This window comes from Monopterus albus, unplaced genomic scaffold (assembly GCF_001952655.1).
Source record: "Monopterus albus unplaced genomic scaffold, M_albus_1.0 scaffold292.1, whole genome shotgun sequence".
NCBI lineage: Eukaryota > Metazoa > Chordata > Actinopteri > Synbranchiformes > Synbranchidae > Monopterus > Monopterus albus.
The window spans coordinates 1,360,460-1,373,548 of record NW_018128172.1 but is presented as its reverse complement, the minus strand read 5'-3'; the positions used below and the strand labels follow the sequence as shown (position 1 = coordinate 1,373,548).

The 13,089-nt window shown below is 43.9% G+C and overlaps 1 protein-coding gene across 2 annotated transcripts in view; it reads right to left on the bottom strand.

Annotated features, from left to right (window-relative positions):
• Positions 1-11,609, bottom strand: part of grb2b (growth factor receptor-bound protein 2b) — a 28,807-nt gene extending 17,198 nt beyond the window's left edge. Inside the window, exons 1-2 of one of the 2 annotated variants that reach the window (XM_020623156.1) lie at positions 11,434-11,609; positions 9,390-9,645 (exon numbers count right to left, since the gene is read on the bottom strand). In XM_020623156.1, coding sequence (XP_020478812.1) covers positions 9,390-9,467 — 78 coding nt within the window. In that variant the 5' untranslated portion in view covers positions 9,468-9,645; positions 11,434-11,609. Of the gene's footprint in view, positions 1-9,389; positions 9,646-11,023; positions 11,097-11,433 lie in introns of those variants that run through there. The other variant, XM_020623157.1, reaches the window with a different exon arrangement.
• Positions 11,610-13,089: the final 1,480 nt, after the last annotated feature.

Genomic DNA, 13,089 nt, shown 5'->3' with positions numbered 1-13,089 from the left:
GAAGGCCGCCCACCAAGAGCCGGGGTCTGTCGGAGGTTTCTTCCGTTAAAGGGAGTTTTTCCTCCCCACTGTCGCCAAGTGCTTGCTCAAGGGGGATTTGTTGGGTTTTCTCTATGTAATAATATTGATAACAGTAAGGTCTAGACCTTAGTTTGTAAAGTGTCCTGAGATGACTTTTGTTGTGATTTGGCGCTATACAAATAAAATTTGAGTTGATCTGACACTAAGCAGAGAGCAAAAAGTCATGAGGAAGTGGCAGCTTTTGGTTTAAATGGAGCTGTCAATGTGCTCATGGCACATCAGTAAAGATGATGAGTGAGACCTAATTACAGCTCTCTGCCACTCGTACGAGCAGAGGGTACAGAGGAAGAGGAACAAGAAAAGAGTGACGGAAGACAAATCAAGTTGAGAAGAAAATGAAAACCAGCAAAGTGACACACTGAGAGGAAAAGGGAGAAAGAAGAGCACTCTGAGGAGCCACACTCCTCCTGATCAGCTTAGAAAATCTCATCAAGGGCAAACAACATGAAACGAGGGCATCTCTTGTCAGGGAAGCCAAAGCAGGTTTCATTCTGCAGGGTGCACAGTCATCCATCTGCGGTGGCTTGCTGGATACGTCCTGTCTGTGACGCACCATCAGTCCACTGAAAGGGAAAGTTGCCTTCTCATTCCCACGCTGCATAGCACGTCTTGTTTCCATTACATGCAACACAACACAAGTCTTTCTTCCTCTATTTGCTGCAAAAAGTCAGGAAGGGCAGAGAAATGATCAAAGGCAGTATTAAAAGGGAAAAAGATTTACACTGCGAAAAGCTCATCTCTGTTGACGACATGTGAAAGACACCGAGTTAAGTGTGAGGGACGTTAATGTGTGAGGGGAGCCATGCTAATTACTGCTGTACATGGCCGACTAAATGAGCCTCAGAGCTCGTCTGTGCTGGATTACAGAATCAGTCTGTCCATGGTGCCTCTGTCCTCGGGGCATGTGTCTACTAGTCGTCTATTAGGGCAGAGTCTGAAGGTTACACCACAATAAAACCCCAAGAAACACTGTTCAAACTGCTCTTAATGTGGTGATCTGTACCAAGAACAACTGCATTTGAGCTGACATTTAGAGGCAGGGCTCAGTTTAAAACACACACGCTCTTTCCCATGGTGGCAGCCAGGATTAAAGTGAACCAAGGCAGAACTGCATACGTCAGCTGTATGGTCAGTCAGTCAACAGGAAATGTGGCTTTCAACACATTTACCAGAACTCCATCCCAGTTCTCTTTCCACAAGTTCAGTGCAGCCAGACCAGGACCAAATGCATTTCCAGCGAGTCCCCAACTCTCACTCTGCCTGTCAACAGTAGCAGAAGCTGTATCGCTGCTGTTTGTCTATAAACTAAAAGGTTCTTTGAGGTCATTATCTAGGAAGTGATTCTGGCATGAGTGCTCACATATCGACCTTTCTACAGCTGGACTGATATTAGGCCAGAGTGGGTAGATACTGAGGCAAATCAGTGTCGGCCTGCTGGACCGGCTGTACAAATACAAAGACACACTAAACAGCACAAAAGCAAAAAGGAACAAGAGGTTTATGCAAACACACTTTCCACCGTTACTAAACTACGGCAATACTTGCAGTTTGCACGTTTCCATCTGCTGGTGCAAACAGCAGCAGCAGGTAGGGCGTCACAAACAGCTCCTCTAAAGTGGAACCACACGTTTGCCCTCATCTTTCCGGCTGCTGCCGTGTTAGCCGTCACTGTCACGTACAATTAAATATTACTAAAGTAAATTCTTCAAACTACTCCACTACATCTCAGAAGCAAATACTGTACTTCTTACTCAAAATTTATTAAAAATAAGTTCAGTTGTTGCTTTGCAGATTCATATTGTTGAACTAATCAATTATGTATCATAGGTTAAAGCTACCTAACAGCAAACACAGTAATCCAAGGGAGCCCCACCATTACCACCCGCAACATTAAAGACGAACACATTAAGGCATCAATAATAATCCTGTAACGTGTATCTCAGCCATATGCACGACCTGTTCACCCACTGATTCCTGTAGCAGCACCAACAATCTTTTCCTTAAAAATAATTACAATCATCATCATCATCGGTTCGTTTCATTGTTACCAAAGGGCCAAGTGAGTGCTAAAGTAGCCTACTGATGAACCAGGCACAGGTAGATGATATCGGGCACAGAATCATTTCCAACCCACGCTGTTATGATGACTATAGCCTCACGGCAGACACACACACACACACACAAATTCTCACTTGCTCCTAGTGCTTCATAATATATGATGATAATTAAAGATAAACAACTTTTAAGTAAAATTTAGTCACACTGTTGCTAAAAATAGTTGCAAAACATGACTAAATGGTGAGAGTCTGGGGTTCTGTAATTTGAAGATAGTCTGACTATGCCAAAATGAGTTCGCCCCACATAGTCTCCTGGACTCCAGTGAGATCCTACAGGGCCTTTTGGCAGCGTTCTGTACGTCTCACTGACCCTTCAGCTCGACGTAGACAGCTGCATACAGACAGCCACGTACTCCATGGAAAACCACTGCAGACTTTCACTTAAACCGTTTGGAAAGGAAAGGAACAATCAAGTGGGATTTGGGATCTTGGTCTGAGCTCAAGACTGATGATGGATCAGGAGTCCTCCAAATGAGGTTTGGATTGTTAAGACGTTTGGGCGTCACTGATACAAGTCCTCCTTGCCGCAGTGGTCCAATGGATGGGGAGGGAAATCAATACCCTAAGTACTATTGGGCAATGATACTGGGAGTCATTAATCAGGGGAGGGGTGGGGGACCTCAAGAGAAAGTGTGGAGGTAGCCGTCTAAAATCTCCATCCTACTCTATATTTATCTCTGCAAGATGTCTGTTGCAGCATAGCATAAAAATGCAGAGCTCTCACTGAAGGGAAACCAGTGTCTGTGTCTAAGAACCATGTTTGTGCTTCTGAGTGCAGTCGGTGTGGCAGCTGCAGACTGTGCAGCTGCTGGAGTTTGCTGTGGAGACGCAGGAAGTTGCTGGGGGTTGGAAGATGTCAAACAGGATGTGAAACAGCTAAGCTGTAGCATTAACATGCACACACACAGCCACAAGGACACACTGGTGTTGGGACAGACCAGACAACTTTACCACAGAAGTCTATACTGTCTCTGGGCTTTGGGGCAGCATGACGAGTGCGTGGTGCCGGCTATAATCCTGTCTCTCAAGGATGTCATTCTTCCGTTTGTCAGACTTGCATTTAAAGTTCAGTAGAGACAGTATCAGTTCACTGGTAGAAAACCAGCAACAGTCACCGACACGTTCTGGTTCCACCTTCTTTAATGTGAGGAGCTGATGCTTTTCTTTGTCAGACATGAGAACCAGTTGAGTCTCTGTGGGTCTGCTGGTTGGACACAATGAGGCGTGTGGAGACGCCACCTTTGGCTCTGGAGAGTCACAGTGGGACTTTTTCTCAGTGTCTGACATTCTGGGGATAAACAGATCAGATCATCAGGACAGTTTTTTTTTTTGTTTTTTTTTATTTCCACTCATTTGTTCAGGTGTTTGCTTTTGTCACCATCTGTACCTTTGTACCATTCTGCAGCATTAGGTTTCTAATGGGGCCATGAAAGCCTCTTCATCATGTTTTAATATGTTCTGTTGACATGACCCATCAGCCCAGCCTGCCAAAAGTCTGAACTGACACTATTATTTGGACTCTCATTCAAGTGTACCCGATTGTCTGTCAGCTGACATTTGCCTCCAGTGATGACCACAGGATGTCTCACTGTTCCACAGACGCCTGAGCTGCATTGGCAGGATCTCGCTCAGATCCTGGGGTGGCTTTCGAGTTTTACTCTAGCATTATATCAGCTGCAGTATAATACTGAGACTGTGAGCATGACTTCACCAGCTTTGAGTCTGCAGCTTGGAGGGCGGAGCTGAGCTCATGCTACACTGGCAGAGTTCAAAGATCTGCTGATGCCAACTCTGCCAGCTCGCAGGCCAGTTCATCTTTATTTAGTTAAGGAGGAAATAAGAACAAGTGTACAGCGCTCAGGGTAAGAGTCTGCCTCGACTGTGGCCTCTAGAGCTGAGGCAGAACATGAGCAAAACCAGAGCAGGCTCCATACTGTGGGCTGCCCATCGCAATCACAGGAATCAAACAGAAAGAGAAATCAGCTGATTTGCTGGTGAAACTGGTCTGACAAGTAGTCTATAACAGGTCCAGTTAACACTGAGATTGGACTGGTTGATTTGGATCATGTGACATGGCCAAGTGTGAATGTGATGATTTACCCCTCATGAATCTTTACAGCGGTATTCTGCCCTGTTCAAATGCCACAGCAACAGATCATGTGACTAGTTAAAGCTGGATTTTTTAATTTCAATAAATGAGTTGTAAATCATCTGGTCAATCTTCCAAAGGACAAATATTACTAGCCAGGGGGTCACTGTGATTTTCTCTTGGTATTGCACCACATGAGCACACTTCACCTCCAACTACACCAAGTGCTAACAGTTAAACTCACATGTGTGGAAGACTGTGTTCTGTATCCACTTCTGAAGTTGCACAAAAACTGTGGCCTAGCTCACCACAAAAATATACACAATTAGATTCAAAGCCACATCTTCTAACCACCACTGGCGTGTTCTGCTGTTCTGTCTGTGCATGAAGGGAAACAAAAAAAAAACCTGCACTGTGAAACTGAGCTGGTCTGCATTATGCAAATTTGAACATTTGCACTGTAAAATCTTTTACATACAAACCCACGCTTCAGCACTCTGGGATTTTTTTTTGTCTCTAAACTAAACTATTCTTTTAATCCGAACACAAACAGTTAAACATGAAACTGTCTCCAGAGATAAAGCCGGAAGGTAGTTGCAAAAGATTTGTGTGCCATGTACTGATAAGGAGCAAAAGCAAGATGTAGAGTCGCAGCACACACACAACTCTAACAGCAGATGTACAGCGTTGAACATTAATGGCTCTGTCTTATGAATAAAGACAAGATGGTTTAAACCTCTGTTACAATGGGACTTCCTGGTCGACCAGCTGTGAGAGTCACAGCGTTTGTTAGCTGGCAGATAATCTGATCATTATTCACCTTGGTGACATTGCATATTACAGGCTTCGTTCATGTACCCGCCGGTGCTACCAGGAGACGCTGCAACAGCAGAGGGAACGCACAGCATTGTAGAGAGGGGGAGAAGGCACGCCGAGTGTTGTTATAACCACCCGGCATGCAGCTTGTTAAGTAGCATCGTTCAAATGAACGGAGACCCGGCCATCCGGCACCATGCCGGTCAAGTTCTGGAGCACACCCACCGTTTAAAATTGCTGTAAATATGTGCAGGAATTTCTCGTATTGTAGGAGCTACATTTGCAGGAATCACTGAAATTATGCACAATACCCACAATCCCACACTAAAATTCAAGCCTTGAAAGCAGGAGCAGCTGAACAAAGTGACAGATAGCATGTGTAGTGAAGAAACAAAGACATCATGGCGGGTCACAGTCAACGCAAATAAAAATCACACATCCAGAGACCTGAGCGATTCAGCATGAATACACAGAACTGACTGGAATTCTGATTATAGGAACATAAAAGTAATATTTTTATCTGGTGAGATGCTTAATCCTGTCCAATATGGGGATGATGACTAGTGATAAACATCAGCATATACACAATGATTACATGGCTGCACAATAGGATGTTATGCCCCAGAGAAGCTTCTGATCCCCCCCGTGAGAGACTATTAGATAAGACTTTATGTAAAGGGCCTTTTCTGAAAGCAGCTGAAACTGCGAGGAGCACTGCTGTGTGGCGCTGAGCCAGAGCTGCCTCCTATCCGGGCTTCAACACAGCCACTTTTACTGAGTCATTCAGACTGTAACCGGCTGTACTGCTGATGCCCATCACAACCGCTGTACAGCAGAGAAACCACACTGGCCTCCTTTCATCTGTGTAGAAAGAACGCAGACTTAGAGAGGCATCACAATCACTGCAATGTTGACAATTCCCAGCTCCTCATCTTTCTATGTACAACAAACTATGATTAACATATTGCAAACAAAATAACCCCGCTGTGCTGTGTGGTAACAAGCAGCGATGTTGTTGAGACACACAGTGAAACCACAACAGCTCTGCTTGCCACCGTCTCCATTCATACTGAGAAGGGTGAGAAGATAAGGATGCTACACTGAAGCGAAGCCTTAACACGGGCCTGTGCTGTCATGAGAGGGAGCCTTTGTGCTGAGGGCAGAACTGCTTAGTATTAGTAGCAGCAGATGGACAGCGGCGGGGGAGGCAGCACAAGGAGCTGCACTGAACACCTCCAAAATGTTTGCTCTTAGACTCAGCAGCAGGTAAAGCAACATGTAAAGGATAACACTAAGGTAAATAATGACTCATCTGTTGCTTCAATATGTTCCTTCATTCATGGAAATTGTGTCAAAAGTGACGGGAAGTTAGTAGTAGTAGTACTGCTGTTCAGTTATGTAACCAAACCATGCAAAGGGAGTAAGACAAACCAAACAGGTGCAGCCTTATTTTGTTTGTTTCTCTGAAGCAAGTAACATATGGAGGAAAAAAAATAGCAACAAATAAAGTTTTGCAACCACAAAGGCAGCAGGGGCACACAGCTGACAGTAGGCTGGCAAACTGACGGGCTTGAACTGCTCCGATACAAAATGCTGCAGCAAAAACTAGATTTTGTTTTCTCACTACTTTTCCATTTGTGCCGTGATATAGCGCAGCCCTGCAGCTCCATTTAAACTGAGGTTTGAACTGTGTGTTTCAGTGAAAGACAGAAGCTAGTTCCATCCTGTTTCTCAGAAATTATCCGAGGGGAAACGCTCCGACTTGAGAGCGCCGAGAAAAGGCACAGAACAGGACGAAAGCAATGGAGAGGGGCGGAGTCTGGTCCCAAACAGAGGACTGGTCCTATGGGCACAGCAGCCAAAACGTGATTCAGATGAAACATGGACAGTGCTAGAGGCAACATTCACACACGCTTTCCTTCCTTATTTCATTGTCGTTCAGCATTTTTTTTTAAGCTTTTAATGTTAAGGTGCACCTACAGTATGTGACTCATTAGCTGAGTCAAATATAAAGGGCATGTTTCTATACACATCTTTGTTTAAATCTACACAGAGTGACAACTACTGAATAGATCAGCTGAGGTTGGGCTGTGTATAAACAAATGAGATCATTTGAAAAAGAAAACAGTATGGCACGTCAGTGTAGTTCTTGTCAAACCTCGGTCACAGCGCTGCACTAGAGCTGCAGTCACAGGATGAAACAATCTGAAGGACAATGAAAAATGTTTTAGAATTTGTCATTTACGTGAAATGACCCTACGCGGTCCCCAGAGGGTATTCAGACTCCGTCACCCTTACACACATTGTGCTGTAGATCTCATTTTAAATGGCAAAACTGTCATTTTTGCCCATCGATCTACACTGAATAACCAATAACAACAAACTGGTCTGACTGGACACAGTGTAGAAAGACACACACCTGTGTGTATAAGGTCCCACAGTTCACCCTGCAGGTCAGGACACAAACCAGGACATGAAGTCCAGCAGCTCTCTGTAGTCAGACTGTGGTGAGGTCCGGATCAGGCAGGACCAGGGGATCAAACCACGTCCAAAGCTCTTAGTGTCCCCAGGATTTACAACAAACCGATGGGGTCTGAAGCCACTGGAACTCCTGCTCATGTTTTCAATTTCATTCTAATTAACACAGGCACATCAGTGGTGTTAATTAATTAATGAAAGAAAGGAAACGGTGGCATTTCCCATTCACATTTCAGGTGGAGCTGTGAAATGAATGGAAAATACAGTCATCTGTTCACCGGTTGCCGTTAATCCATTATGACTAGCTATAGTGTTGCTGGGACTCTTGCACTGAATTCTACATTCAGCACAGGTCATACATACTATTGATTGGTGGTCGACCGTGGTGGGTTTTCAGTGGCCGATGTTTTATTTCCTTCTTTTGGCATCAGATAAAATACAACAATTCAATAACTAATGAGACAAATTTGCCAAACATTTAGGAAAAATGAATTACAAAAATAATAAAGTATTTGAAAACATAAAGTGAGCACAGTCTCCGTCTGTTACACTCTAAAGTCCCATTACTATTAAAAAAAATCTCCACACCTGCAGACATTTTTTCTGCCTGGTAAACAGAGTCGTCAGCTGATGCCGACCATCTTAAAAAGCCAAATATCAACCCGATTAAATTGGTCAATCACTAATCCAAGCAGGCCACGCTGAGCGGTCCTTCAGATACACAGTGGGCAGCTGGAGAGTAGTGACAACAATCTATACTGAAGGGACTTTGCAGTAAAATAGGGACTGAACTTAAAATAAAGGGGGAGAAAAAGGAGACCTTACAGTCATGCATTACTGAGTGCATGTTTTAACTGAGTGGTAGGCTACACACATTTTCCTGAGAAAAGAGGAAATGTGAAGGTGTATCTCATGTTTCTGCACCCTTCCCTTCATGACTGTGACCCTCCCAGAGGGATTATGGAGACTGCATTTAAATCCAAAGAGAATCACTGTGTAGGAAAATTGAAGTGTGTACTTTATCAGAGAATGGCACGAACGCTTTTCATGCAAAAAGAAAGCAGAAGGCTCTGAATGGGCTTCTGCTGCCTGAGGATGTGCACGGCCTGGGGATTTACAGAGATCTCTTCATAACGGAACAAAAACCCTACACGTTCTGCCCCTTTCTCATCACTGTGTGTAACCTTAGCATCGCCCCTGTACAACACTTTGCTATCATACAACTGGCGACAGCATCTAGGGACCCGTGTAACGACCATGTCTGCCATCACAGGGTGCAACAGCGTGTTGGGGAGTTTACATTATACCCCAATAGATTTTATTCTCTTTATATGTGTGTCTACATTTAACAAGTATATAAAGAGAGAAAATGTTCATCTGAAAGATACAAACCCAGCACTGTAGCTTCATTTTGGGTGACAGTTTCAATTCTAGATGTTTTTTACCGTCTGAAACGTGAGTTACAGCTGATGGTGCTTTCACTTAAACACAGGAAATAAACCTAGAGCAAGAACCCCCCAGATGATCGCTGGTGTGTTCCTGACTCAAGGCCAATTTGACCCAAACAATCCAGAGGGTTTACATACAATTAGACTGAGCTGCTGGGTAGCAGTACCCAGCAGCTCAGAGCCTGACTTCTCCCCGCCATGTTTAAACAGCAAGTGTGTGGTCCTGCCTCTTGACTCAAACATCTAGTGTGTGCGCTCTTACGACTAAAATTAAAAGTCAGTTACACCCGTGGCCTCCAGTGTGTGCTGGCTTAATACAGACAAGCTCTAACAGTGAATAATCCAACAGCTGTCACTTACCTTGAGTATTTCTCCACGCTTGAAACTAAGCTCATCATCCGCAGTCGCTTTGAAATCATACTTGGCGATGGCCTCCATGGTCCCTGTTGTGTGTTCAGCAACTTCTTGACTGTAGTTGTGTGTATCAGGGGGTGAATACAAAACAAAAACACGTATCCAGGCTTCTGTAGCTAGATGCTCGTCTCTGAGTCTCTCCTCCCGTCTATGACCCGCTCCTTTAAGGCTGAGACCTCACATAAAGGTCACAGTAAGGTGCCTGGAAAAAGGAACCAACAAGATGCTCAGTCAGGCTAAAATAGTCTGATGGAAACAAAATGGTAACGTCACTCTGAGACCACAAAGTTCTCATTTAAAGTAGAAAATCTGATTAATAGTGTTGCAAGTTTGTTTTTTGCACAAAGACTTAGCCACACTAATAAATTGTGCTTTTATAGGTGTATTTTGTGATTTAGGCATCATAGTCTGTCTCTTGAGATCTTAAATATCCAAAGTATAGCACACAAGTGCTGCAGTTCACCTCCAGTGGCAAACCCATGTAAACAGGGTTAAGAAGAGCTGTCTGTTCTTGGCAGCACTCAGCAGAAGACCAGATGATACAGATGCTGAACCTGAGATAAGTCAGGAGCCAGCATAAGCAGAGCTGACTGATTTATTGGCTGGACCTACAGTTGCTTAGTTAAACGGATTAAGCTCTGTTATCCCATTAAGCTGTTTGTTAACATGGTACTGTAGAGCTCTAATACACCGCCGCCTGCAATAAGGCAAATCAATTTGACAGCCATCCACACCACAACGCCAGTAACAAACCCTGTCAAATCAAACGTTCACAGCGATCCATACCTGGTCAGGGACGGTCAGCTCATATGTTTAGACTCCCAGTAGCTACAGTTTACAAAATACACATTCACAATACTTATCACAAAGAAACAGGCTCCGACCTGCGTAACCTTTCACACCAAAATGATTCTTTTAACATTTCTTCTTAAGTAGCACTTTTTAGTGCCGTTTCAAAACTATACATAATACTTTGTTTAGTACGATGTGAGAGTGAGTCCCTTTCCTGAATCACCCCGAGAACATCCCCAGCAACAGGCCACAATTCTGTGTAATACCTCCAATCAATTAAAACCTGGCTAATCTGATATAAAAGGTGGTATATTCTCAAACATCTGGATGTAAATAAGCAGAAATAAAAGCTGAGATTCTGTATCTTCGTCTCATATTCCTCTTTAGATGTTAAAACCAAATGTCTTCAGTGTAGATCAAACAAATGAAATGGCCTTGTCATTACAATACGTTCGGACACGACTGTGGTTTTAACTTTTTACACTCTTCTATAAAAATCATTAAACGGAAACGATACAGCAGAGCCTAAAATGTGCCTGTAGCCACTGTCAACAACTCCACCCAGGGCCACCACAGTGTTGTCACTTAAAAACAAACAAACAAACAAACAATCCACCAGTGACAAGCGGTAGCCTCACCAATTATTAATAAAAGAGGAAGCAGAAGTCTAAACGCCGCGGCGACAGTTATCTTCCAGAATTTACCACCTTCTCGCGATTCTTTTTGAGCCAAATGTAAGACTTCAACAATTACAAATGTGTTATTTGAGCATCAAACCGCGGCTTTACCGTTTTCACAGGAGATGAAGTGGTTCGATTCCGGCAAACAGACTGCGCCCACTGTTCTGGAAAACTGGAACTAGCATGCCGGCTAACGGTCGAATAACAATAACTGCGAGGCAGGACGGGTATCAAACTTAACCCGTTTAATTTCCTACAACGGAAAATTTAAACATGGCATTACCTAAACACGAGCCCGGTGTTACATCAACGTGAGATTCGTAGCATAACCCGAGGCCTAGCGGTTAGCTTCACGTTGGGGAAACGTGAAAAGGAAGAAAACCTGCCTTTTTCATAACGTTAGCTGTTGTTGCTAGCTCCGTTAGCACAGCTAATGTTACTGAGTTGGACTAGCCTGCGTCGTGAACGGGAACCGTACACAACTTTTAGATAAATAGTAAAGCGTCAGGAAAACTCACCACTCGAGATATTCCGTGTCGACACTGTCTATGTAACAAACAAACCCCTATCGTGCCACTGTCCACTCCCCGTTTCCTCTTCAGAAGCAACAAACGATGTGTCTGCCGTCGCTTCCACCCCGTCCTCGAAGCCTAAATGTAGCTACTAGCATACGGATAGCGACGCTTATTTCCGCTTCCTGCCACAGCGATGCAAACAGGGGCGTCATCGTGGATGGATCGCTGAGCGGGCCTATCGGAGCGGGCCCAGTGCCCCATGGGGTCAGGGGCCCCTCCACCGGAGAACAGTTAAGGGAAGTCAACCTTTCCAAATGACTACAAAAAGCCACAGAATGAGGAAAAATGGATGAATTGCAACTACAAAAACTTACAATTCATGAAAAGGAGACAGAAAACAAAAGAAAAGACAGCAAATCGTCTACCAAGACACGCAGAACATCAAAAAGGACCACACCAAAACTACAAAGAGATGCAAAGCAACTGAAAATGGGCACAAAACACGTTTTAGAAAGGTGGGAAATGGCTACAAACAGATGCTAAACAACCACAAAAAGGCAGAAACTGATGTGTGTGGACACTGTCTCACGGTTCCATTGACATGAAAAGGTTAAATACTAATTTATTTGCAACACGGATTAAATCTACAGCTTACTTGATCTAAGAAACAAAGCATAAAAGGTCCTGAATACTACATGAGTCTTTTGTCTCCAACTCACATGGTGTCAGTCGGGCGTGTTAGCCGTTACCTTCATCCCACCACAGAATTATGTGGTAAATAGTTTGGATATTTGGTCGTAGTTGCCTCTTCTCATTTTTATGGACATCTGCTTTTAATTCTGACCTGTCCATCTGTGACAACAGACATTTAAATACCTTGACAACGCTGACACCTAGTGGGAAGATTTAACCCTATGGAAAATGGTGTCAATGCAACTAAGGATCAGGTTTAATGCAAAAACTCACACCAGAGAGGAACAGACTTCCTGGATATAAACATAGAACTATATAAGAGCAGAGATATATTTGTACAGTGCTATGCAGAAAGCATACAGACTCCTTCACTTTCTGCATACTTTGTGTTGTATACTATTTTAAATGAATATAGTGTACATTGTATTAATCTACACTCAATAGTGACAATAAAACTTTTTAGAAATTTGTGCAAATTTATTCAAAACCAAAAACTAAAATCTCCCATTTACAACAGCTCAGAACCTTAATCCAACATCAGCAGAAGGCAGCATCTCCAGGCTTCTCGGCTGAGTCTCTACCAGCTGTGCACACCTGAATTTGGCCAGTCGATCCCGTTCTTCCTGCAGATCCTCTGAGGATCTGTCAGACTGGATGGGAAATGTCTGCGAACGCTTCAGGTCTCTCCTCAGATGTTCTCTGGGGGTTAGGTCTGGACTTGGGCTGGGCCCTTCAGGGACAGTCAGAGTGGCACCGAGGCTGGACTTTGGGCCCTATATTTTCACTGTAGTCTATCTAACCTGTTTGTTTTTAGTTGTACCATGGTGTGAAACACTGAAGAGCCCGTGCACAAAGGTTTTAGAATCTGGTGCCCCAACACCGACTCCACTCACACACACACACACACACACACACACACACACACACACAGCAGCAGCAGCAGCTGCACTAAAGGAAACACAAAAA